Source organism: Tasmannia lanceolata, unplaced genomic scaffold (assembly GCF_043159265.1).
Source record: "Tasmannia lanceolata isolate RefF3 unplaced genomic scaffold, GAP_Taslan_0.1 ptg000037l, whole genome shotgun sequence".
Taxonomy (NCBI): Eukaryota; Viridiplantae; Streptophyta; class Magnoliopsida; order Canellales; family Winteraceae; genus Tasmannia; species Tasmannia lanceolata.
In genome coordinates, this window is record NW_027518714.1 from 700984 (window position 1) to 724047 (window position 23064).

The following is a 23064-nucleotide window of genomic DNA, read 5'->3' on the forward strand; positions in this document are numbered from 1 at the left end:
CATTTTCGTGTACGATCATCTCTACAGAAGAAACATACAATCCACAAGCAATTGGGAAAGAAAATGGACATGCGACATATGTAGGGGTGCAACTTAGGTCGGGCTCAACCCCAACATGACGGGTTCAACCCAAATTTAATTTGGGTTGGGAAAAGCAAACCCGATTTAATTTTGGGTTGGGTTAAGGTTGAGGCCTTGGCAACCCAATATTCCACTACAGAATCAACTGCCATTTGACCAGCCTTATGATTATCGTTTGGATTAACAGATATGATCTCATAAACAAGACAGAAATGTGGCATAAGTATCTTTTAGGCATAAAAGGGAGTTTGCATTTTCCGATCCGTCGATCCCAACTGTAACCATAAAAGTGCGACCAAATGCCATTGAGAACACACTGGTTGGATGATTCTAAGTCGTTGATCCATCAAGCCTCGTTTAGGGTTCCGCCAAGAAAAGAAAAATCATCAAGCGAGCGACCAAGACCTCTGTGAATGTTTTACAAGATCAATGGTCTTGATCTCATCACATATATGTAGGACCCAAAAAATGCCTTCTACTGAAAATCTTATTATGAATGAAAAATTTTGAAAATTTATATGGTAAACCTTGGCAAAGATTTTCTCCTCTTTCGTCCATGAAGCCATTTCCATTCAATAAACCTCTCATCTCCCACCAATCAAACTCATAAATAATCAACATCGTCACATATTAAAAATCATAATAATAGAAAATGAAAAATCAACAAGGAATCTGTTGAGTAAACCATCTAATCACCCTAACAGGAAGCTTTATAAGAGCCACGGCTAAATTCGCTAATCCAGTACAACAGATGCAGCAAGGGCACAAGCAACTCAGCACCGTCCTGTAATGGAAATTTAACAGGGGAACATAATTTGATAAGAGTGGGACTCTACATGGAATGATGGTGTACGTATTAGATAAAGCAGAGAAGAAGAAGAAGAAAAACTTACCCGAGGACCCAAATGACTGCACCCACAAGGGCCAAAATCAAGGCGAGAAAAGCAAAGGGCAATCCGATCAAGAAACCCAAAGGCCTGCAATCTGCCATCACTATTTTCTCTTCTTCTTCTTCTTCCCGCAAACCGCGTTCTGATATTTCTCGATATGGTTTTCGGGGTTAGGAATTCTGTTTGTGTTTGTCAATGACAGATAACCGTCGTCTAACTCAGGAAGGAAACTTCCCAAAACTTTCTCTCCTCTCTTCTCTTCAACCCAAACTAACAAACGTGGGCACTTTACAATTACCAAATTACCCAGAATAAGGAGTGCGAATTCGTACATAAAGCAGAAAGAGTGTGGGTATTTTCGTCCTTTTCCCGTTTGCCTTTTTTGACCGCGGATTAACCGGGTTGAACCGTTGAAAAGGGAAGAGACATAAACTTCTTCAGATTCGTGTTGTTGACTTTTCTTGCATTTTTCAAATTTGAAAGCGCGTGGTGGGTGCAGAAAATTCGTTTTGAAATAATAATAATTTTTTGTAGTGAAATGAGAAAAAATTAAGCCTTGCCTAATCAAATCATGAACTTTGTTTTGGATGGGTAAGCTGGGATTAAAGGAGCCCACCATTTAACACTATTTTTTTTATAGGAATATAGGATGGATCCCACCAACTCCACTCAAAGACATGGATAAATAGTGTTAAAGATTTTTCAAAATCAAGTGTTTTTGGTCAAAACAATTTTTGGAAAATATTTTCTTTAAGTGTGTTTTGGAAAAAGAAAAACTTTTCTTTGGAAATAGTTGCTTTTGCAAGAGAAAGAGAATAGTGTAATGTAGTTGAAAAGATAGTCTCAAATCGGATGAGAGAAAAGAAAGAGAAGGGCTTATAAAGCACTACACTTTTCTATTACTTGTTTGATTGCACATTGGGTTGAACCCATGGTTGGACCCGCGGGACGGTGCAACGCACCGTTCGCGCACACGCAAGCACGGCGTGGGCAATGGGCTATAGGGCGCATAGTGGCGCTTTATTGGCGCTTTTTTAGGCGCACTTTGCACTTCAAACCGATCTGGAAAGACTCTATACATGGGTACTTTTCACACTGAAAAGACACCAGAGGCTCTATAAAAGTTGCAGAACCCAACCATTTCAAAGTACAATCGAATTTACCCATTTCTGGATAAATTCTTAAGACTTCTAGTGCATTATACTCTCTTTCTTGCTCCCACCAAAATTCGTTTTACTAAACTATTTTCTTATTGTTTATCTAATTACTGTTATACTGCAGTAACAGAAATTAGACTGATTCTCTCAGGCTTGTAAGATTCTAAGGGCATTTCGGATTTGACTCCGCTTGTGCATAGCGTCGTCAAATTAGTAGGACATTCCTACTGGCTTCATTGTATCTTGGAGGCAGTTCGCGGATCCCCTTTGCACACTTCTAGTGGGGGCGAAATCTGTCTTAAGGAAAGCGATTTCGCGCCTTGAAGCAAACTGGTTACTGCTTTTTCTTTCCAACAGATACAGAATTATTTATCTAACAATCTTAAGACAGATTTATCTTTGCTTCAATGGCGTTGTACTCAATCCGTCAAATGTCCCAAGACTTTGTCAAACTTGAGCGATTTGACAAAGGGAATTTCAAGCGATGGCAGAAGAAGTTGCACTTCATCCTTACGTCGCCCAAAGTAGTTCGAGTTCTCACATCCCCAAGGCCGACAACAGTTGAAAATGAGACATTAGCGCAGGCTCGTGCAAGAATGAAATGGGAACAAGATGATTACATCTGCAAAGGGCACATCCTCAATGCTATGTCGGATACTTTGTTCGACATATATCAGGAATGGGATCGGCAAGTGAGATTTGGAACGCACTCAAAGCGAAGTACATGGCGGAGGATGCTAGCAGCAAAAAATTCTCTGTGAGTCGTTTCCTGAATTATCGCATGGTAGATGATAGACCTGTTATTGATCAACTGCATGAAATCCAACACATGGTGAGTCAAATTCATTTGCAAGGCATTTTACTTGATGATTCCTTTATAATTCCGTCGATTATTGACAAACTTCCGCCAAGTTGGAAAGAATTTAGAAAAAGTCTTAAACACAAGAAAGAGGAGATTTCTCTTGATGACTTGGCTCTATGCCTCAGGATTGAGGAAGAGTCAAGGATTAGAGATCATAAAGATGATCATGAGAATTCTTCCTCTAAGATACACTTGGTGGAAAATGTCAATAAACCAAACCAACAAGGGAAAGGCAATCGGAAGAGAAACAAACACCCTGACAAGAAGAATAATAAGAATAAGAAAAGGAAGGGTGCTTGTTTCAATTGTGGCAAACCAGGCCACTACAAGAGTGAATGTCGACTTCTTAAAGATAAGAAGTCGGGAACACCAACAGACAACAACAAGTTTGTGGCCATGATTTCAGAAGCAAATATTCTTGAAGATGGCAATGATTGGTGGATTGACTCGGGTGCGACGAGGCATGTCTGCAAAGACAGGAATCTGTTTTCGACCTATGAAACGGTTGAAGATGGAAGTGTCCTTTACATGGGCAATTCGTCGACGGCAGAAGTCAAAGGAAGAGGCAAAGTAGAACTGGAATTTACATCCGGCAAGCGCCTCACTCTTACCGATGTCTTTCATGTACCTGAAGTGCGAAAGAATTTAGTTTCTGGAAGCATTCTTAACAAGAATGGCTTCAAGCTCGTATTTGAATTTGACAAATTCATTCTTTCTAAGGGGGGTACCTTTGTTGGAAAGGGATATATGTATGAAGGGATGTTTAAACTCAATATCAATAAAGTGAATGTCTTTGCTTATGTTGTTGACTCTTTATCTTTATGGCATAATCGTTTAGGACATGTTAATACTAGGAAAATGCATGATATGGTTAAGTTAGATTTAATTCCAAAATGTGAAATTGATTTAGTAGATAAATGCAAAATATGTATGCAAACTAAATTAATAACTAAACCATTTCCCTCAGTAGATAGAACTTCTAATCTGTTAGACCTTGTACATAGCGATGTATGCGATATACATAGTGTTCCTACCAAGGGAGGTAAAAAGTATTTTGTTACTTTTATAGATGATTTTACTAAATTTTGCTATGTATATTTACTTAGTCATAAAGATGAAGTGTTGGAAAAGTTTAAGGTTTATAAAACAGAAGTAGAAAACCAATGTGAAACATGCATTAAATGCCTTAGATCTGATAGGGGTGGTGAATACCATTTTCCTCTTTTCTGTGAATCAGTGGGCATAGTTCATGAAACTTCTGCCCCTTATACACCACAGCAAAATGCTGTAGCAGAAAGAAAAAATAGAACTTTAACTGAAATGGTTAATGCTATGCTTGTTAAATCTGGTTTGAATAAAAGTTTTTGGGGTGAAGCATTACTTACTGCTTGTTACATATTGAATAGGGTACCAAGTAAAAAGAATAATGTAACCCCTTATGAGCTTTGGAAGAAAAGAAAACCAAACTTGAATTATCTTAAAGTTTGGGGTTGTAGAGCCATTGTTAAAGTTCCTAAACCTAAATTAAGAAAATTAGGTGAGAAGGGTATAGAGTGTATTTTTTTAGGATATGCTAGCCATAGTAAGGCATATAGGTTTCTAGTTATAGAACCTAATGATTTTCTACAAATTAATACAATAATTGAATCTAGAGATGCCTTCTTCTATGAGAATAGGTTCACTTCAATTCCAAAAGAAGTTCAGCCTAGTAATTCTGTGGAACTTTCTTTAGAACCACAAACAAAAGATGGTGAACCTAGTGAAATAAGAAGAAGTAAAAGAGATAGAAGTGAAAAGAGTTTTGGTCCTGACTTTGTTACTTACCTAGTAGAAGGGACAAGAGAAAAACTCAAATCTTCTATAATGTTAGATTTAAATGTAGAAAGTGACCCTCAAACCTATACGGAAGCCATAAAGTCACAGGATGTCACTTTTTGGAAAGAAGCAATTAATGACGAAATGGATTCTATTATGGGTAATAAGACTTGGTATTTAGTTGATCTACCACCTGGATCTAAACCTATTGGGTGTAAGTGGATCTTCAAAAAGAAGATCAAAGTAGATGGAACTATAGAAAAGTTTAAAGCTAGGTTAGTTGCCAAAGGGTTTACTCAAAAACCCGGAATTGATTATTTTGATACATATGCACCCGTTGCTAGGATTTCTACCATTAGAGTCTTGATTGCTCTTGCTTCCATATACAAACTTCACATTCACCAAATGGATGTTAAAACAACATTCTTAAATGGTGAACTTGATGAAGAAGTGTATATGGAACAACCTGAAGGTTTCATTTTACCTGGTCAAGAGCATAAAGTCTGTAAATTAGTCAAATCTTTATATGGCCTAAAGCAAGCTCCTACGCAATGGCATGAAAGATTTGATAAGGTGTTAGTCTCTAATGGTTATAGAATTCATGAGTCAGATAAATGTGTATATAGTAACTTTAAAGGTGGTAGTGGTGTTATTATATGTTTATATGTTGATGATATGTTAATATTTAGTACAGATTTTGAATGTATTCAAAGTACTAAATTATTTTTATCTCAAAACTTTGATATGAAAGATATGGGTGAAGCAGATGTGATCTTGGGTATAAGAATCATAAGACATAACAGTAGTTTGATTCTAACCCAGTCACATTATATTGAAAAAGTTCTTAAAAAGTTTAATCATTTTGATTGTTCACCTGCTTCAACTCCTTTTGATCCTAGTGGGAAGTTATATATTAATTCTGGAAGGACTATTTCTCAACTAGGGTATGCTAGTGTGATTGGTAGCCTTATGTATGCTATGACCTGTACTAGGCCAGACATAGCATTTGCTGTGGGTAAGCTTAGTAGGTTTACCAGTAATCTAAATTTCTCTCATTGGAATGCAGTCTATAGAGTATTAAAATATTTAAAGAAAACTATAGACTATGGTTTATGTTATGGTGGGTATCCAACTGTAATAGAAGGATACACTGACGCTAGTTGGATAACTGAGCGTATAGATCATACATCAACCAGTGGGTGGATTTTCACCCTTGGTGGGGGAGCAGTCTCCTGGGCCTCTAAGAAACAAACATGCATTTCAACATCCACTATGGAAGCAGAGTTTATAGCTCTGGCAGCATGTTGTAAAGAGGCGGAATGGCTTCAGAATTTGTTATTGGAAATTCCGTTATGGCCTAATCCTATGCCATCGATTTATGTCCACTGTGATAGTCAGGCCACACTATCAAGGGCATATAATCATGTTTATAATGGTAAGTCCAGGCATATAGGACCTAGACACAGTACTGTGAGAGAGTTACTTACTAATGGAGTAGTAACTATTGATTTTGTGAGATCAAGCCAAAATTTGGCTGATCCATTTACTAAAGCTCTTGCGAGAGATATGGTGTGTAAAACATCATTAGGGATGGGGTTAAAGCCATTACCAAATAGTCACCAATGATGGAACCTCGACTCAACACTTGAATAAATATCAAGTCTTGAGTTCAATGAGTCAAAGTACATCATATGGAGTGATTGCAAGCACTATAATATATATTATATTTCCATCCCAAGGTAAAGTGCTTGGTACCTGTAATGTATAAAAGGGAAAGGCTGAGCATTTGAGCTCTTAATAGACTTATAACAAAGTGTTGGAGTGTTATAGTTACAGGGGCACTCTTGATAAGTCTACCTATGTGAGTGTGGGAGTGGTGCCGCTTCCTATGAGACCTGGCTAGTTTCTAGAGCACTCATGAAACCAAGATATAGACACAAGGCCAATTCATGTGTCGGTTTTTTAGAAATTGCCTAAAGAGATAAATTCTTATGTGTGAGATGTGTCCGGTTAACCAAATAGAATCGCTAGTTCAAAGACATGTCTACTATGCAATTCTGGTTAACTTTGATATGTTTTCACTAAGTAAAGGTTCAAATCGAAAGATACCTTTATTTATGCATAAAAATTCCAAGCCTGATGAGAAAATCTTTTTTTGATTTTGAAAATGGTGGGGGATTGTTAAAGATTTTTCAAAATCAAGTGTTTTTGGTCAAAACAATTTTTGGAAAATATTTTCTTTAAGTGTGTTTTGGAAAAAGAAAAACTTTTCTTTGGAAATAGTTGCTTTTTTGCAAGAGAAAGAGAATAGTGTAATGTAGTTGAAAAGATAGTCCCAAATCGGATGAGAGAAAAGAAAGAGAAAGGCTTATAAAGCACTACACTTTTCTATTACTTGTTTGATTGCACATTGGGTTGAACCCATGGTTGGACCCGCGGGACGGTGCAACGCACCGTTCGCGCACGCGCATACGCACGCGCGGCGTGGGCAATGGGCTATAGGGCGCATAGTGGCGCTTTTTTAGGCGCACTTTGCACTTCGCACGCCGCATCGTAGCGAGGAGCGATTGGAGCCTTTAATTTTTCCAGATCTGATCTGGACCGTTGGATCTAGACGATTGTGGATCGGTCTAGTGGGTGGGCCGAATAGTTCAAAGGCCCATCAAGCCCAAGCCCAGTGTCGAATAGTTCGATTGGGTTGGGCTTTGATTCGAGCACAACGGTCGGCCCAGTGGGCCCAGTGCTCCAACGGTCAGTGGGTGCGATCCATTGGGTTGTGTCCCTTCCCAACGGTCAAGGATCTAAGGGGTGCGATCTGTACCATAGATGGATCATCTAACGGTTAGTTGAATCGCGTATGGGAGCGATCTAACGGCCAGAATTCAAACCGATCTGGAAAGACTCTATACAGGGGTGCTTTTCACACTGAAAAGACACCAGAGGCTCTATAAAAGTTGCAGAACCCAACCATTTCAAAGTACAATCGAATTTACCCATTTCTGGATAAATTCTTAAGACTTCTAGTGCATTTTACTCTCTTTCTTGCTCCCACCAAAATTCGTTTTACTAAACTATTTTCTTATTGTTTATCTAATTACTGTTATACTGCAGTAACAGAAATTAGACTGATTCTCTCAGGCTTGTAAGATTCTAAGGGCATTTCGGATTTGACTCCGCTTGTGCATAGCGTCGTCAAATTAGTAGGACATTTCTACTGGCTTCATTGTATCTTGGAGGCAGTTCGCGGATCCCCTTTGCACACTTCTAGTGGGGGCGAAATCTGTCTTAAGGAAAGCGATTTCGCGCCTTGAAGCAAACTGGTTACTGCTTTTTCTTTCCAACAGATACAGAATTATTTATCTAACAAATAGGGCCCATATTATGCCTCATGTTTTCATGTGATGGCTGGCACCATCTCCATCCAAGCTGTGGGGCTCACCATCTTTCACCTCATGTTTCTCTTTTCTTTCCTAGGCCACTCCCCCGTGCAAACACTAGTCATAAAATCACTCCATTCCACGACTTTTTATATGGTGTGAGCCCTTGTGGTCTAGTATTTTTCAAAAAGTACCACACCATAGTGATCCAAACCGTCCATTTGATGGACCACAAGACAGCCCCCACGACAGGGTGATCCAAACCATCCATTTGATGGACGACAACAATAGTAGGTTGGGGCCCATTACCCATGCATCATCGGACAAGAACGCCAACGCCAGTACGACAACTTTCACTAGAGTGGGCTGTCCCAAGGAAGAAATGGGGGCGAATATATGACTTCCGACTTATAATCGTTCAGTCGGCGAAGTGAAGTAGCAAACTAGTGGTTTAGAAAAAAATTGATGGGGTTTCATCTCTTCGTTCTTCTCCCCCTCCATCTCTTCGTCTTCCGATCCGCTTTCGCTCAATTCGAGATCAAACCCACCATTCTCCACCATCCTCAAGCTGTCTGCAGAGATCCGGACAACGACGTGATCTCCTGCCAACTCGAAGAGACGAAGCTGAAGATCTCTCGATTCGGTGATTCTTCTTCCTTTTTCCCCCCTCCCTTCTACCTACCCTTTTTTTCTTATTCTCTTTAATTTCAGTTTTTCCTAATCTAAACAATGAATGAATGCGACGGCATAAATTTCTGTTAGGGTTTTTAGGATTCGGTTGGCCAATTGATTGCGATAAATTATTTGTTATCTCCGTTCCTATGGATGTTCTTTGTTTGATTTTAGCTGTTAATATCTAGTTTACATGGTAATGCAGAATCCATCCTAGAGGAAAACACCAAAAATTTAAATATGAAAGCCCTGGATCTTGAAGCAAAAGAGAAGCTAACTGTGGATATGGCTCATAAGATTGAATTTCTTCAAAATGCTCTGCTCGATATTAAGGTCTGTTTTGTCAATTCCGAGATGCTATAGTGAAATTTGTCTTGGCTAAATTGATACATGTTTTAGCTTTTGTCATCTTGTATTCGCATAGAGAACTCTGTTTTTCTTTTTCTTTTTTTTCCCCCTTCGCACGAGCCCTGATAGAGTGCTCTTTCTTTTTACCCATTTAATGGTATTGATATGAGAGTGCAGGGCGCAATGTGAAACTATATGCTTCAAATGCCCTACTTTTATGAACATGGTATATTGTTCTTCTTTTTTGTGCACGTGGGAATATCTTAGTGCCTTAGATTTTATTCTTGCACATAGTGAAAATTCTCGTTTTGAAGCTCTTAATAAGGCAATGGAGTAACTAGAAGCTTTAGGTTTTGTCTTGTTTATCTGTATTAAGTGGTTGTCTGAACACTACTCTCTAGTAATTAAATCACAGAATGTATGACTCATTCAAAATATATATCCTTACTCATCAGCCATGTATCTGCTTCTCTTCAAATGCGAGAAGCTATAATGAACCCCAACCTTGAAGAAAACAAATTATATCATTGAAAGTCCACCTTCCTTGTTTGGATAGAGTCCTCCCCTCCCGTACAACTTAATGTGTGATAATGTTATTGGATACTTGGAGAACAGAAGTGATGAGTTTGAACCTCCAGGTCTGCTTTAAACTTTAATACCCAGCAACCCCGCATCTTCTAGAATGATAATGGTTCCATAAATGTGAAAATCATCTCCACAACCTTATGTCCAAATTTCCTTTGTTGGTTCAATCAAAAAACCAAAGATCAAGTGATGGCCAGTAGGTGCATACTAAATCAAGATTTTTGTCTATAACAATAGATAAAGTAATTGTTGAAATGATTCTTGTTTTTTTGGTGAAAAGGCGAAGAAAAGGAACATGATTAACTAAAATCAGAGGATCAATACTAAGCTAAACATCACATTGTCAAAATTTAACAGAAAACTACATACACCTTTATTGTCGTCAGACAGTGACAGCAATCCTTGCTCCTCTTACTTAAAAATCAGGCCTACTTTATTCTTTTCTTTTTTTTCTAGAGGTAGGGTGTTCCAATTTTACAATTGAGTGATTTTGTTCCCCCACAATACCCTCTATATGCCTTGATCCATTTGCCTTTATTCATTTCTTGACAATTCCCTTCCTGTGTGAGGCATTATCTTAGAAGTATTTGTTAGTGCAGAACAAAATATTCGGCTAGCGTTAAAAGCATGAGACATGGGATCTTGTTTGTCTTCCCTTATAAATGGTTTATTGGGTGCTTTAAGATTGTCTTTAGATTTATGAAGAACTCCCTGCCCCAATCATTAAAAAAATCCTCAATTGAATGCATTATAAAGAATGCTAATATTAGTCTATAACAAGCTGTCAGTTGTACCAGGTTAGACATGATGAAATGTTACTCCTTGGGAGTCTAGAATTTTATATGGTACTGTCACTTTTCGGTGATTAGTCTATAACAAGCTATCAGTTGCTAATATTAGTCTATAACAAGCTGTCAGTTGTACCAGGTTAGACATGATGAAATGTTATTCCTTGGGAGTCTAGAATTTTATATGGTACTGTCACTTTTCGGAGATTAGCAGAAGGTGACAGACTGAGAGGGGAGCATGCAGCCTAAGGAAGACCCCATAGGTTGAAGCGGACCTTTATGCCATTGAATCAGATTTTCATTGCAGCTGGTGTGTTGATTGGTTTTTATATACTTTTTTCTCTCGTGAAGATCAAGATAAATGGTTTTTCAAATCTTCTATGTCAATGGTGTGGACGGAAACTACAAGATGCATGAATGAGCTCATTTCTAAAAGAAAATTGGGAACAAAGCCTTAGGAGGCATTAAATAACTCAGACTGGGAAGTTAAATTGAGTGGATATTTGGTCAAAGAGAGGCGTGGTTGCATTCAAGGCATGTGTGTCTTTAATGAAATATGAAATTCTAACATAATTCTTAAATTTTCTATATACATTCATTATGAAAGTTTAACTTTATTCTTAAATTTTCTAATATACGTGCATTCTTTTGTGTAAATGTTGTGGGATTCCTGTACAATTGCCAAATGAATCCCTCTCTAAATATCTTTCAGAATTGATACACTCTCCACAGTGCCCTTCATATTATCCTAAGATTTCAAAAATTAATGTGGTCTCATTCGCGGAAAACATATGATTTTATTTGGATATAAAGCTAATTGATCTATATTTGAGTCTAATGTTAATATCGATTATCTGTATCATGCTTCTAATTGATACACACTCCACAGTCCCCTTCATATTATCCTAAGATTTCGAAAATTATTGTGGTCTCATTCGCGGATAACATATGATTTTATTTGGATATAAAGTTAATTGATCTATATTTGAGTCTAATGTTAATATTGATTATCTGTATCATGCTTCATTGCTTCCTATATATATGATCTACATGACTCAATCATATATTTGCAGCAATTGGTAGGTGGCTCATCAGATTTGAAAGAAAGAGTTGAAGAGCTAGAAGAGGAGGTTTGTCTGTGCTTCCATTAATTGAATTTTATTCATAAAGTATTCCTGTTCTACTTCCAATAAATGTTAGGATGGCAAACTTTTAGTTGCTGCTGAAAATTCCACTTATTTGGGAAGTGGATAACAAGAATGCTTAGGTGCGACACCTCTGGGATGTGTCAAGAAAGAACAATTTTAAACTTCATATTTTAGAAGCTCGAGCAAGCGATGCTGAGGACAAATTAGAAGCGGTAGCTTCAGAGGTTGAACAGGTAAGCTTACTGCCTCACTCACATATAATGTCATGAAGAGAAAACTGGTAATATACTATGGCTATACATCATGTTGTTATTTTTTATTGACAGATGGAGAACATTGTTACAGAGCAATGGATCCAGATTCGGCAACTTGAACAGGCACTTCAACTAACACAAGTATGTTCTAATTGAAATATGTGTAGTATATGTTGTTAATAAGTCTGAAACTACATGAGCTTATTAATGTTCTTGTGTGCATTTGTCTGGCTGATTTTTTCCATTAGGTGAGAATGTTAAGAGCTCTTAGGAAAGCAGAGTCTGACAAATTCATACTCCTTAAGGTACTATACTTAATTGGTCCCAGAATTTTCATTATGTTTCCTTGTTGAAACCTCCAAGGATTCTTTCTGCAAGTACATTTGGGAGAAGCATACCCTGTAGATTGCCACATGTGCATGAAATGATTACACTTGAATATTAAATTACCATGATAACAACTATAGTTTCGCTTTGCAACAATTTGGGTCGTTCCAATTAGCCATATCACAGTTGTTAGTTCAATATAACAAATTCTAAATTCTAGCTGCTAGCAAAGGTGGATTCATGCATCTGGATTGTTTTCTTCTATGTGCCAGAAAAGGTGTATTCATGCATCTAGCAAAGTGTATTTCTTTTCTTATTTGTTAGGTATCCATGGATCAAACTGTGTGGCCTTAGCATAATCCTGAGCACTGGGAATTCAACCCTAATATTTCTATTTTCACTTACTATCAATGTATGTGCCAGAAAACTACATTCTCTACTTGATGCACTGAAGCAATACCACAAGAGAAAATTAAAGTTCCTCTGAAAATAAGTTGTTGGAGTTCAGTTTCACAAAAGCTCATCTTATTGCTGCTAACAGACTTGTATAGACGCATCAGAGCTGTTTCAGGCAGACAGTTATATCTTTTTTTTCCCTTTTTTATGCTCCAGTGAGAAGAAGTGACTCGTGCCAAGTTAATGGAGTAAAAAGAGGTAGGGGCAGGCCAAAAACAACTTGGGTAGAAACAGTGATAAAAGACTTGAGGGTTAGGAACATAACAGAGAACATGACCTTGGATAGGAGAGAATGGAAGAAAATGATCCATGCAGACGAACCCAACTAGTGTCAGGATTAGACTTAGTCAATTTGACCCGGGTAGATCCTTTCACCTTCTTCATGAAAATTTTCTAAAGGTTTCATTAGCTGACCCCAACTGGTTTGGGACAAAGCCTTAGTTGAGTTGATTTGAGTTGAGTTGAGTTGAGTTGAGTATGTGGTGGGTATCCTAAGTTCAAAACATCAAACCTATGATCTCAATACTGTAGTCTGTAGCCTATGGTCAAGGGTGCGTCTAAATGTTTTATTTATGCGCCAGAAATTATATAAACCACTATCCTAACACAATATTAGAAGAAATAGGTCAAACCCACAGCCTCATGGTTGCAACCCCTGGGTACTGAATCTCTAGGAACAAGCTCACCTAATTCTTTTATTGTTTTCCAACATATGAGCCTGTAAATTTTGTCAGTGACCACTATAGGCTGAATTAATTTTACTGAAAATGAGAACAGCAAAATTCCTTCGAATATAAATGGTAGCTTCTATATTTGTCAACAACCCTTATGAAGATACCCAAGTCTGATCCTCTTTGCAAAGGAAGCCCAATGAAATGCCATGTAACCCCTGTATGCTTTTGTCTTCTCATGGGAGACTTAAAGGAATGACACACGCCTTGAGGAATTGCACACTCAAATTGCTCCAAAACTGCAGTGGCTCTTTAGGCTTGAACTTCAAACGACTAAGTATCAATGTCAGAGAGTATGCCTTGAAGAATTGCACACTCGATATGTACCAAAACTGCAGTGGCTCTCAATGCTTGCACATCAGAAGGCTAAGTAACAGTGACTTGAGTCATGCACCCATGCAGGAGCATACCTACAATAAAACAAATCCCAATGGAACTTTTTCTTGATTGTTTTGCCTTCTTGGGTTTTCCTTAGTTCTCACCGTTCCGACATGAGAAATGGAACAGAAAAGCCTTCTGTTCCATTTCGGCTAGAATTTCATTATGTTGTCCTTGTTTTGGCCGAAACACTTATTTTTTTAAAAAACAATTACAGCTTTGCCCCTCAAAGGCCTTTTTTTTTGTTTTTTACCCGTTTACCCTTAATTTTTAGTCGTTTTGACTGTTTTATAAATGTTTGAACTTTGAAGGGTATTTTCTTTTTTTTTTCCTCCCCAAACATGAATTTGTTAAATTTGGTTCCTATAATAATTTCTTATACTTTTCTAGCAATTTTTCATTTTTGGATTTTTAAAAAAATTTAAATATTAAAAAAATCTCCAATCGTAGCGTCTTTTCCGAAACGAACTACTGAAACACCGAAATGTTCCATTCCACTAACCAAACTGAAACGATAAATGAAACAAAAATCGACAACTTAGGTTCTCACATACGTAATCCCTTGGATAAGTTTAGGGTGTGAGCTCTTTGAAGCTCAAACCTCTCTGGTTGGAGACTTAAAACTAATGTTTTGTTCTTTGCATTTATAAATTGGGTCACACAGATGCAAGATGCAGTCCTTTTTTTTTAATGAAAATTGACATTTATTATTCCAAAAGGTGCCAAATAAGGGACAAGTTGTCCCCTAACAGGCTACAATAGTAACGTCCCCCTACATACAGTAGGATTAGCTTACATATCAGTTATATGCTACCCATCCCCCATTACATTACCCAATGGCCTAACTTGTATCGGATCCAAACATAATTTTCATATTTGTGGGCCCCACCAAGTCATGAAACATGTCTGCCATGCCACACAAAGTTCTCCACCTCATCCCATCTGGCGATTTCGATTTTCAAAAATCTCGCTCGAAGACCTTGAGCTATTGTGCGCCCCTAACCGTGCACGATAGTCCTTCGGCTGCATTTTGAGAGAGAGAGAGAGAGAGAGAGAGAGAGAGAGAGAGAGAGAGAGAGAGAGACGGTAGTCTTCTCCGGCAGCTCTCCCCGCCGGTCGCTAGCTCCTCGGCTACAAGATGCAGTCTTACACTATGAAATCATTCTTCTGTTAGAGATTCAAAGCTGATGAAATTTGACCCATATGTAGTCTGCAAGTCCTCATAAGGAATGCCATAAAAAGTTCATTGCCTGGCTTCATTTTTTTTTTAATGGTAATTATATTCATTAGACAAATAAAAAGAGGCTAAACGGACGAGAAAAGAGATGGTCAACACAAACAAGCAGAAATAAAAATTGGGCCAGGGGGGCGGGGATCAAAAACTCCCAGGGCATTTCTGTTAACTCCAAAGTGAGCTAAGTGGGTTGCCTCATTGTTTTCAGATCTCCAAATATGCTGAAATTGACTGTGTACCCGTCCGATCTATCCGGTATTTCTTTAATTGTGTCTACACTCCTCCAACGGTAGTTTGATCCATTGACTATCCAGTTAATGACATTCTGGAATCTCCCCCCACTTCTACATGATCCATCTCCCTCACATCCAGCAAGCGAATGCCTGGTAGAATAGCTTGAACTTCCGCCATAGTAGAAGCTCGTCGACACCTGGCCCATGATTCCCTAGTCTGGTACTGCTATTACCCTTATAAAAAATTATTCTTTAATTTTAGAGGCAAAATTGTTAGTCATGCTCCACAAACTTTTTCTTTGAGCAATAATATCGCAAAATTTGGTTGTGTCTGTGTACCTGCCTCAAGATTGGATAAACACCAATTGTGACCACCTGATAATCCTTATTGAATTGGAGTATCCAGATCAAAATAACATTTCTCTTTTATTCAAAAAAAAAAAAGACATTTCTCAATCACCACCTGAACACTAAGCTTCTACATATTCATTTTGCATACCATTTCAAATAAAAATAAAAATGGGGAAACATATTCACATGACTTTTCATAGAGGTAGGCATATAAATAAAAAACCGGGTCACGCATTAAGGTGCATGCAAGTACAGAACACCTAGTTGATGCAACTATGGCTTGGTGGCATGTGACTAAGCATAAGAGCGGTGACATGTGAGTAAGAATAAGATCGGTTGCCTGGAAGAACAGGACTTACCTTTCCCTGTCTCTGTAAGCATGCAACCAGGTTAGGTCATCCATGCAAAGTAGCATTAACAGTAGTACTGTAGTAGTAGGAGCAAGCAGTGACAGTAGTAGGTGTACCGATAGCAGTGGTGGACTTGGTATTGCATTATAATATCGTCTATTTATATTATAAGCTTGAAAAATGCTACTTTGGCTTTATTAGATCTATCCTAATGCTTCCTGCTGACATACAGTTCATCAAGGACTTTCATGGAGGGCATCTCCAAAAAATAATTGGCGTGCTGGATGCAAATTTATTTGGGGACGATTTTGTTTTGAGACCGTACTTGTCCCAGTTTTCACATCAATTCAAAAGAATTATGTCAGCTGCCCAAAAATATCATCATGAGGTGTGAACCTCTACTTTTTCCACTGTTAGCTGTTAGTTTGTTTCTTCTTTAAGTATTAATTTATTTTTTTCCATTTTATTTATAGAACTTAAATCACTGAACGCACATTAGTTGTTTCAGTGTCATTTCTTTAACTACTGCAATAAACATGATAAGCCATGATCTCTTGATATTGGGTTGTCAGGTGTCAATTCCTGCAAAGTAACTGGAGTTGTTATCTCTGCTTGCAACTGAGGAATCCAATGGCAAGACTAAATACCTTCAGAAGAATCCTTTATGCTGGCTTTATTTGAAGAATTTTAATCACTGCATGGACATATGTTAGTTGAGGATTCTTTCTTTTGAGGGGTTCAGTAAACGTGATATATCATGTCCATTCTCTTGGTTATGTTTTTCTTTTCAACTGTCAATTCCTCTAAAATGATTAGTTGTTATCTAGGCTTACAATTGAAACTGTGTTAAATGAAGGTATTTAGTCTTGCAATTGTATTCCTCAAATCTACTGCTAACCTCAGGGACTAGTCTTATGGACTTGGTACCTTCAGACTCCAAATATGAGTATCCCAAAACTCTGAATGCTAAGGGAATAATCCAGCCTACAACATTCTAACACCATTTCATCCTCAGTGCACTTCATGCCTTAAGTTCTAATAATTTACATTCTTCACAAAACCATAAGACGAAAAGTGCTTTCCCACATTTTTTCTCTCCTTTTTTATTCTTTTTCCTTCGTTTTTCTTATCCAAAAGATATCCAAACATTGCATCTCCTGTTCTTTAAGTTTTATTTTTCTTCTTGGGAATACTCTGGTGAAATTATTGGAAATTCCTGTTTCTCTAGCTGTTTCACTTCGGTACCAATTTTCTAGTGCCACTAATCTTATAAACTCTCCCAATTTGTGTGAATTGAATCCTCTAGAATATGATGGCTGTGAAATATAAATACCCATTTGATTGTCTTCTTTAGATCATTGTTTAGCAAAAATAACCTTTCCCCGAGGAAATTAACAATCATTTCTGCAGCTGCAAGGTTATGTGAAAGAGGTGATGGAGCAGAATGAATTTACTGCAGCTCTTGTGAACCAGGAGTTGGTATTCTTCGTGGTATACTCTTACTCCAGTTCCTCTCCTTTTTTACCCCCCGATTTTTCATGTAGACTGAAATTGTTGTGTGTGTTTTCAGGCTTCTGCTCTAATCACCTTCCCAATAATGGGCACTTGGATTCTGTTCACGTCATTTTTCAGCTGATCAGCGGGAGGTCATATTCTTTATGGAAGAAAAGAGTAAGGATATGCAATAGCCTGGATATCCTTTTTGAGTTCTGCGGGCATCTACTCTTAGCAGTTGTATTTTTCCTGGTCTATCAATTCCTAAGTAGCTGTGTATCTTACGCTTTGCATGGAATAATTTGAAAGCAAATTTCACATTCAATTGATCCGTGCGATTTTTCTGTGCATACGGAGTAAATCTTGTAAAAAGTTAAGCTTGATTCTACATAGTAAACATATTTCTCGCCATTTGGATACGTTGATTTTAGAATCCAGGTTTTAGCTTGAAAACAATGTAAAACTTGGAAATCTCTCACGTATCCTACGATTTCTAAAACTTGGAAACATGGGATGATCGCCAACTCTCTTGCTGTCAGAAAGAAGGGCGGGCTAGAAATCAGAAAACGACAGCTGCTCGCTTTCTTCTTTTATCTCCCAACTACAATTTGAGAAAATCCAGGATTCTAAAATTCGCGTATCCAAATGACCCCGTAGTTTTCTGATTTTAAATTCAGGAAAAACAGAAACGTTGTTTCTATTGTCGGAGTTTTTGTATAGTGCCCGACTGTCAAGTACTGTCAAAACGGTACCAACCTTGATATTTGATCAAGCAGCAGCCCACTTTTTAAGAGGCTGCTGTTGGATCAAATATCAAGGGTGGTACGTCTGTTGTACCACCTTGCCTTGACGGGACTTCAAGGTCGGCCACCATATAATTTTTCAGATAGAGAAATTAAAAAGTTGAAAAAGTGGGCTGCCGTTGGATCAAATAGAAAGGGTGGATGCCTCGCTAGTGTACGTGGGATAAAATCTCTCAAAATTAACCAAACACCATTATTTCATAGAAACTGACCAAAATAACCCAATCTCATAATATAACGAAAATACCCTTTCCTCATGGGAATTTAATGAAAATACCCCCATATCATTTAAATGACCAAAACACCTTTACATAAAATTTGCGTATCAATGATGAATTTGAAAACTAAAAAAATGAGAGATAGGAAAAATAAAAATAAAAATCCTAGAACACTTATTTCATAGGAAATGACATATTTATATCTCCAACATCGACAAAAAGACCATCGTGAATCTTAGGCCGTTTGGCGTTCCAGCCTAGTTCCAACAATGCACTTCTCGGTTCGAGAGCTGATTAAAGCTCGATTCGTGAGTTTCATGTCATTATGCTTAATAAAAGGAATGAGGAAAGCTCCGATAGAAAAATATTGCAGAGGAAAAATGCTTCGAGGATGAATATATGCTCATGCAATGATTAGGGATTCGGAGACGACCTTTCCTTGATCTTGATTTACGTATAAATTCAAGAATTAGGATAGTAATTGAACCGTAGAGACCCGATTCCCGAGCTATCACACAATTACTTATCTTAAGCACCTTGTGAGTAGGCTCGACAAAACTCATGTTTCTATTTCCTAATAAAAGGAAATATGACAAACAATGGATGGTTCTACGACTGGATATGAAAATGTACGTTCCTAAAATGAAATAGTATGAAAAATAAAAATTCATTCTAGAAAAAAATCACTTTTCCTTAGTTTTAACCGACCACAACCCTGAATTGATTACCTTGATATGTAAGGATAATAAATTATCTAGTACTAAAAGATTTCAAAATCATCACAAACTTTCCTTTTTTCTATTGTAATTTCTCAATTACAATTACAATATGATGATTTCTTAAATTTCACTTGATAGAAACAGATAGACTACTAATACCTAATTAATAGGGCCTCATTTGTAAGTGCGAGAGTATGCATCTCGTGCCTTAACACCAATGGTTTTGGACTCGAATCGGGAAAGGAAAAGGAAAGCTAGTGACGAGGCAAATGAGAAATAAAAAGCCCAAAAAGTGCTACTGACATTTGCTCCTTCAAAATCGAGGAAAGATGGCAGCTTGATCTCCTCATCAATGGATGTAGGAGGGGAAGAAGGCACCTTGATCTCCTCATCAATGGCGGTAGTAGCGGAAGATGATCTTCTCGTCAATGGTGGTAGCTAGGAAGAATACATGACAGCTTGAGCTCCTTGTCAATGGCAGTAGTGTGGGAAGATGGCAACTTTAGCTCCTCATCGATGGCGGTAGTGATGGCAGCTTGCCTTGAGCTCCTCGATCGTCAATGGCTTAAGAAAGAAGGTTCAAAAATTAAATTATTATCACCACAGCGGCTTACCACATTCATTTTGCATCTCACTTCTCATGAAAATTACCAAAATACCTCTTAGCTCATTAAATAACCAAAATACCCTTATATTATAGAAAGGCATTTGCTAGGGACCACCGCAGAACAGCTGTTGCCTGAGAGAGCAGCCACCTTACCTATGCTCACTTTCCAAGTAGGGCTGGCAATTTCACCCGGGAAAGCGGGGATCCGCCCCGTCCCGCCCCGCTTGGGGAGGGGATTCCCCGATTTGAGTGGGGAAGGGGAAGGGGAAGGGGATTTTAAAAATTCCCCGGTGCGGGGAAGGGGAGGAGAAAGGGATAGAGTTGGCCCCGCCCCGCCCCGCTCCGCCCCGCATTAATGCCATTTTTTTCTTGTATTTTTTAAGTGTTTTTTTATTTGGAAAAACTACTAGAAACCCCTTGGATCAAAACATATCTACCAGATTCCCCCAAAATTTTCATAATTTCCATTAGTACAGTTTTGTCCCTAAAATAGCTTTTTATGTTTTCTTTTACCCATAATCCATTGGGCATTGTCCCTCATTATATTAGTATATTACCCTTAGAAATCCCTAAAATCTCTCCATCGAACCATCACTATAAGGCAACATTAAATTCTTTGAAAATCTCCCTCCCCCAAATAAAGGCAACATATCTCTGATGAGTGATGAGATTTTATATGGTGTGCGCTCGTATAGTCCATTATTTTTCAAAAAGTAATGTATGGGCTACGCCATAGGATGATCCAAACTGTCCATTTGATAGGCTACAATTTAAAAGTACTTTACAGGCCACACCATAGATCATCCAAACCGTCCATTTGATGGGCCACAACGTAAATAGATTGCGGCCCAAAAATCATTTCCATAGGATGATTGCAACCCTCCGATCTATAGAAGGTATCATAATATGCAATTCCTCTATAGATTAGAGGGTTGGGATTATCCTATGGGAATGATTTTTGGGCCACAACCTACTTACGTTGCGGCCCATCAAATGGACAGTTTGGATCATCCTACAATGTGCCCATCAAGTGGAAGGTTTGGATCATCCTATGCCTATGGTAGTATGGTGTGCCCATCAAATGGACAGTTTGGATCTTCCTATGGTGTGGCACGTACAATACTTTTTGGCAAGTGAGATTGGGAATTAGGGATCTGCTAGGGACTATTGATCAATTAAATGAATCTGAGAGCAACCACCTTTGTCCCCATGTTAATAAAATGAATAAGACAAAATCTTAGCCTATGTGTGGGTTGTGTGGCTACTCTCACATGCAATAGCCAAGCCGCAACATGCCTGAAGTGATTGTCCCTAGCAAATCTTTAGTTTTAAACCTAACATTTAACAAAGTAAAGTGAGAAAGTAAAGTGATTATCCCCGAAGGATGCAGGGCAGGGAAGGGGAGGGGATGGAGATTAGATATTCCCCGTGGGGAGGGGCATTCCCCACCATCCCCGCAGTGGGGAGGGGAAGGGGAGGAGGGGGGGGGGAATTCCCCGCAGAGGGGAAGGAGTAGGGGTCTGGGTCGGGCGTTGGTACCCGTGGGTTACCCGCCATTCGGTTTTCAACTTTTTATTCTTAAGGCCTAAACACTAAACAGTAAAAAATAGACTATGTGGGTGGGCCAACAAAATAAGTCAAAGCAATCAGACTATGTGACTAGTATCTTTGGTTGTACCAAAACAAACACTTGTTAAAGTAAATGAAAAATTGTATGATGAATGGGCGTATAAATATGTACTCATCATCGCATCCTTGATATTTGATCCAACAGCAGCTGACTTGTTAAGAACCTGCTGTCGAATTAAATATCAAGGCTTGTACATCCATCGTTCCACCTTTATGTGTTCATACACCTATTCATCATACAATTTTTTTTGGTGTATATATATATAATTTCTTCTTTGAATTTGCTGGGTTACCGCGGCGTACCCGCCCGGTGGGTTCCGGGTTCATGAAAGGCTACCCGTACCGCACCAGTATTTCTTACCCGTACCCGCACGGGTTACCCATTTGCCAGGTCTACGCCTGCTAACTAAGTGCTTAGTGCTTGGGATGGGAATAACTAGACTTTTGTCCGTAGGTAGGATGCACAAAACGCAAGCCACCAAAATTAACCTTTTGGCCAAGTCTTCTCATGCCACGTGTCATGCCTCCATTCCCTTATTCTTTTTTTTATCTTTTTCTTTTTAACTTCATCCCCTTAAAAACCCCACCTTATCGGCATTAACGCCCGACCTTTTCCATCCCTCCTTTTAAGTCTCTTAAATGCTTTGGGTGGGGTGGGTGATGATAATAACATGTAATGCCTAACTTCCAAACTTTCTTTAAATCCACAAATTATATGATATACCGTAGTTACTTACTACCCATACATGGGGCCCATTTTGGAATTCATCGGACATACCAATGTTTGTAGTTATTAATGCGCTCGTGGGACCCATATTCGACATGGGATGAAGATCTTCCTTTAAAATAATCCTAATCCATGGGTGGATTGTACGGTTAGGATCATCCGTATAGTGCTATATTTTGATCCATTGTGAGCCCATCAAGTGACCTGTTCCAATGGCAGGTTGACCTTAGGTGCATAGAATATCTCCACATGTATACATGAGTTTTCCATACTTATACACCCTTCTGTTTGCCCTTTTCTTCATTTACAGGAAAAGACAGGGGAGTGGAAATGGTGAGAAAATGAGTGGAAATATCATTTACCATATAGTAACAAATTGTTTTTTTATTCTCTATGAGATGTCATGCGCTTGTCTCAGACAGAGCTCCTTGAGATTTTGAGAATGGGCCCTATCTGTATACCGTTGGCATGATCTGAACGGTTCATATTTGGTGCTTGTCTTGTCCACTTTGGGATGATCCGAATGGATGGTCCAGATAATGTCCCAATAGTTCTTCTAAAAGTACTCGGCCACTCAAATACCCTTGGCTAAACAAGAGGGGTACTTTAGAAATTTTGTATGCTGCATACACTCCTATCCACTCAATTATCTCATTTCCCTTCTCCTCAGCCCATCACACACAGTTGGGCTCATGGTGGCCAAAACATGGCCTAAAAATTATCTCTCTATTGGTCCCATTGAGTAGAGCCCAACACTTAGGGTTGAAATCGACCGTTCACTTCCCCAATAAGTTATTGACGAGCTAAAAAATGGAAAACGAAACAGAGAA

At 38.4% G+C, this 23064-nt stretch overlaps 2 protein-coding genes across 4 annotated transcripts; one reads left to right on the forward strand and one right to left on the reverse strand.

The window, feature by feature from the left end:
* Nucleotides 1-594: 594 nt before the first annotated feature.
* LOC143862486 (signaling peptide TAXIMIN 2-like) lies at nucleotides 595-1211 on the reverse strand. The gene is made up of 2 exons (XM_077373539.1): nucleotides 975-1211; nucleotides 595-865 (listed from the first exon to the last, which is right to left on the reverse strand). The coding sequence occupies exons 1-2, from the start codon at nucleotides 1070-1072 to the stop codon at nucleotides 742-744; spliced, it is 222 nt and encodes a 73-aa protein (XP_077229654.1). The 5' UTR covers nucleotides 1073-1211; the 3' UTR covers nucleotides 595-741.
* Nucleotides 1212-8598: 7387 nt separating this feature from the next.
* Nucleotides 8599-17881, forward strand: LOC143861908 (myosin heavy chain-like protein). 3 transcript variants are annotated; one of them, XM_077372873.1, is made up of 9 exons: nucleotides 8602-8825; nucleotides 9060-9187; nucleotides 11649-11705; nucleotides 11843-11956; nucleotides 12050-12118; nucleotides 12226-12282; nucleotides 16270-16425; nucleotides 17448-17528; nucleotides 17608-17881. In XM_077372873.1, exons 1-9 carry the CDS (start codon nucleotides 8648-8650, stop codon nucleotides 17671-17673), a joined length of 906 nt encoding a protein of 301 aa, XP_077228988.1. In that variant the 5' UTR covers nucleotides 8602-8647; the 3' UTR covers nucleotides 17674-17881. The 3 variants fall into 3 exon arrangements, with proteins under 3 accessions (XP_077228990.1, XP_077228989.1, XP_077228988.1); XM_077372875.1 differs by lacking the exon at nucleotides 16270-16425 and having other exon boundaries at nucleotides 8599-8825; XM_077372874.1 differs by lacking the exons at nucleotides 17448-17528; nucleotides 17608-17881 and adding an exon at nucleotides 16610-17440 and having other exon boundaries at nucleotides 8601-8825.
* Nucleotides 17882-23064: the final 5183 nt, after the last annotated feature.

What these genes read in the sequence shown, in the direction of transcription:
- LOC143861908 (XM_077372873.1), top strand. Translation starts at nt 8,648, where the DNA reads ATGGGGTTTCATCTCTTCGTTCTTCTCCCCCTCCATCTCTTCGTCTTC. An exon ending in GCTGAAGATCTCTCGATTCG is followed by an intron (nt 8,826 to 9,059) that starts GTGATTCTTCTT and finishes ATGGTAATGCAG; the next exon opens with AATCCATCCTAGAGGAAAAC. An exon ending in CCCAAAAATATCATCATGAG is followed by an intron (nt 16,426 to 17,447) that starts GTGTGAACCTCT and finishes TCATTTCTGCAG; the next exon opens with CTGCAAGGTTATGTGAAAGA.
- LOC143862486 (XM_077373539.1), bottom strand. Translation starts at nt 1,072, where the DNA reads ATGGCAGATTGCAGGCCTTTGGGTTTCTTGATCGGATTGCCCTTTGCT. An exon ending in GCAGTCATTTGGGTCCTCGG is followed by an intron (nt 866 to 974) that starts GTAAGTTTTTCT and finishes TTTCCATTACAG; the next exon opens with GACGGTGCTGAGTTGCTTGT.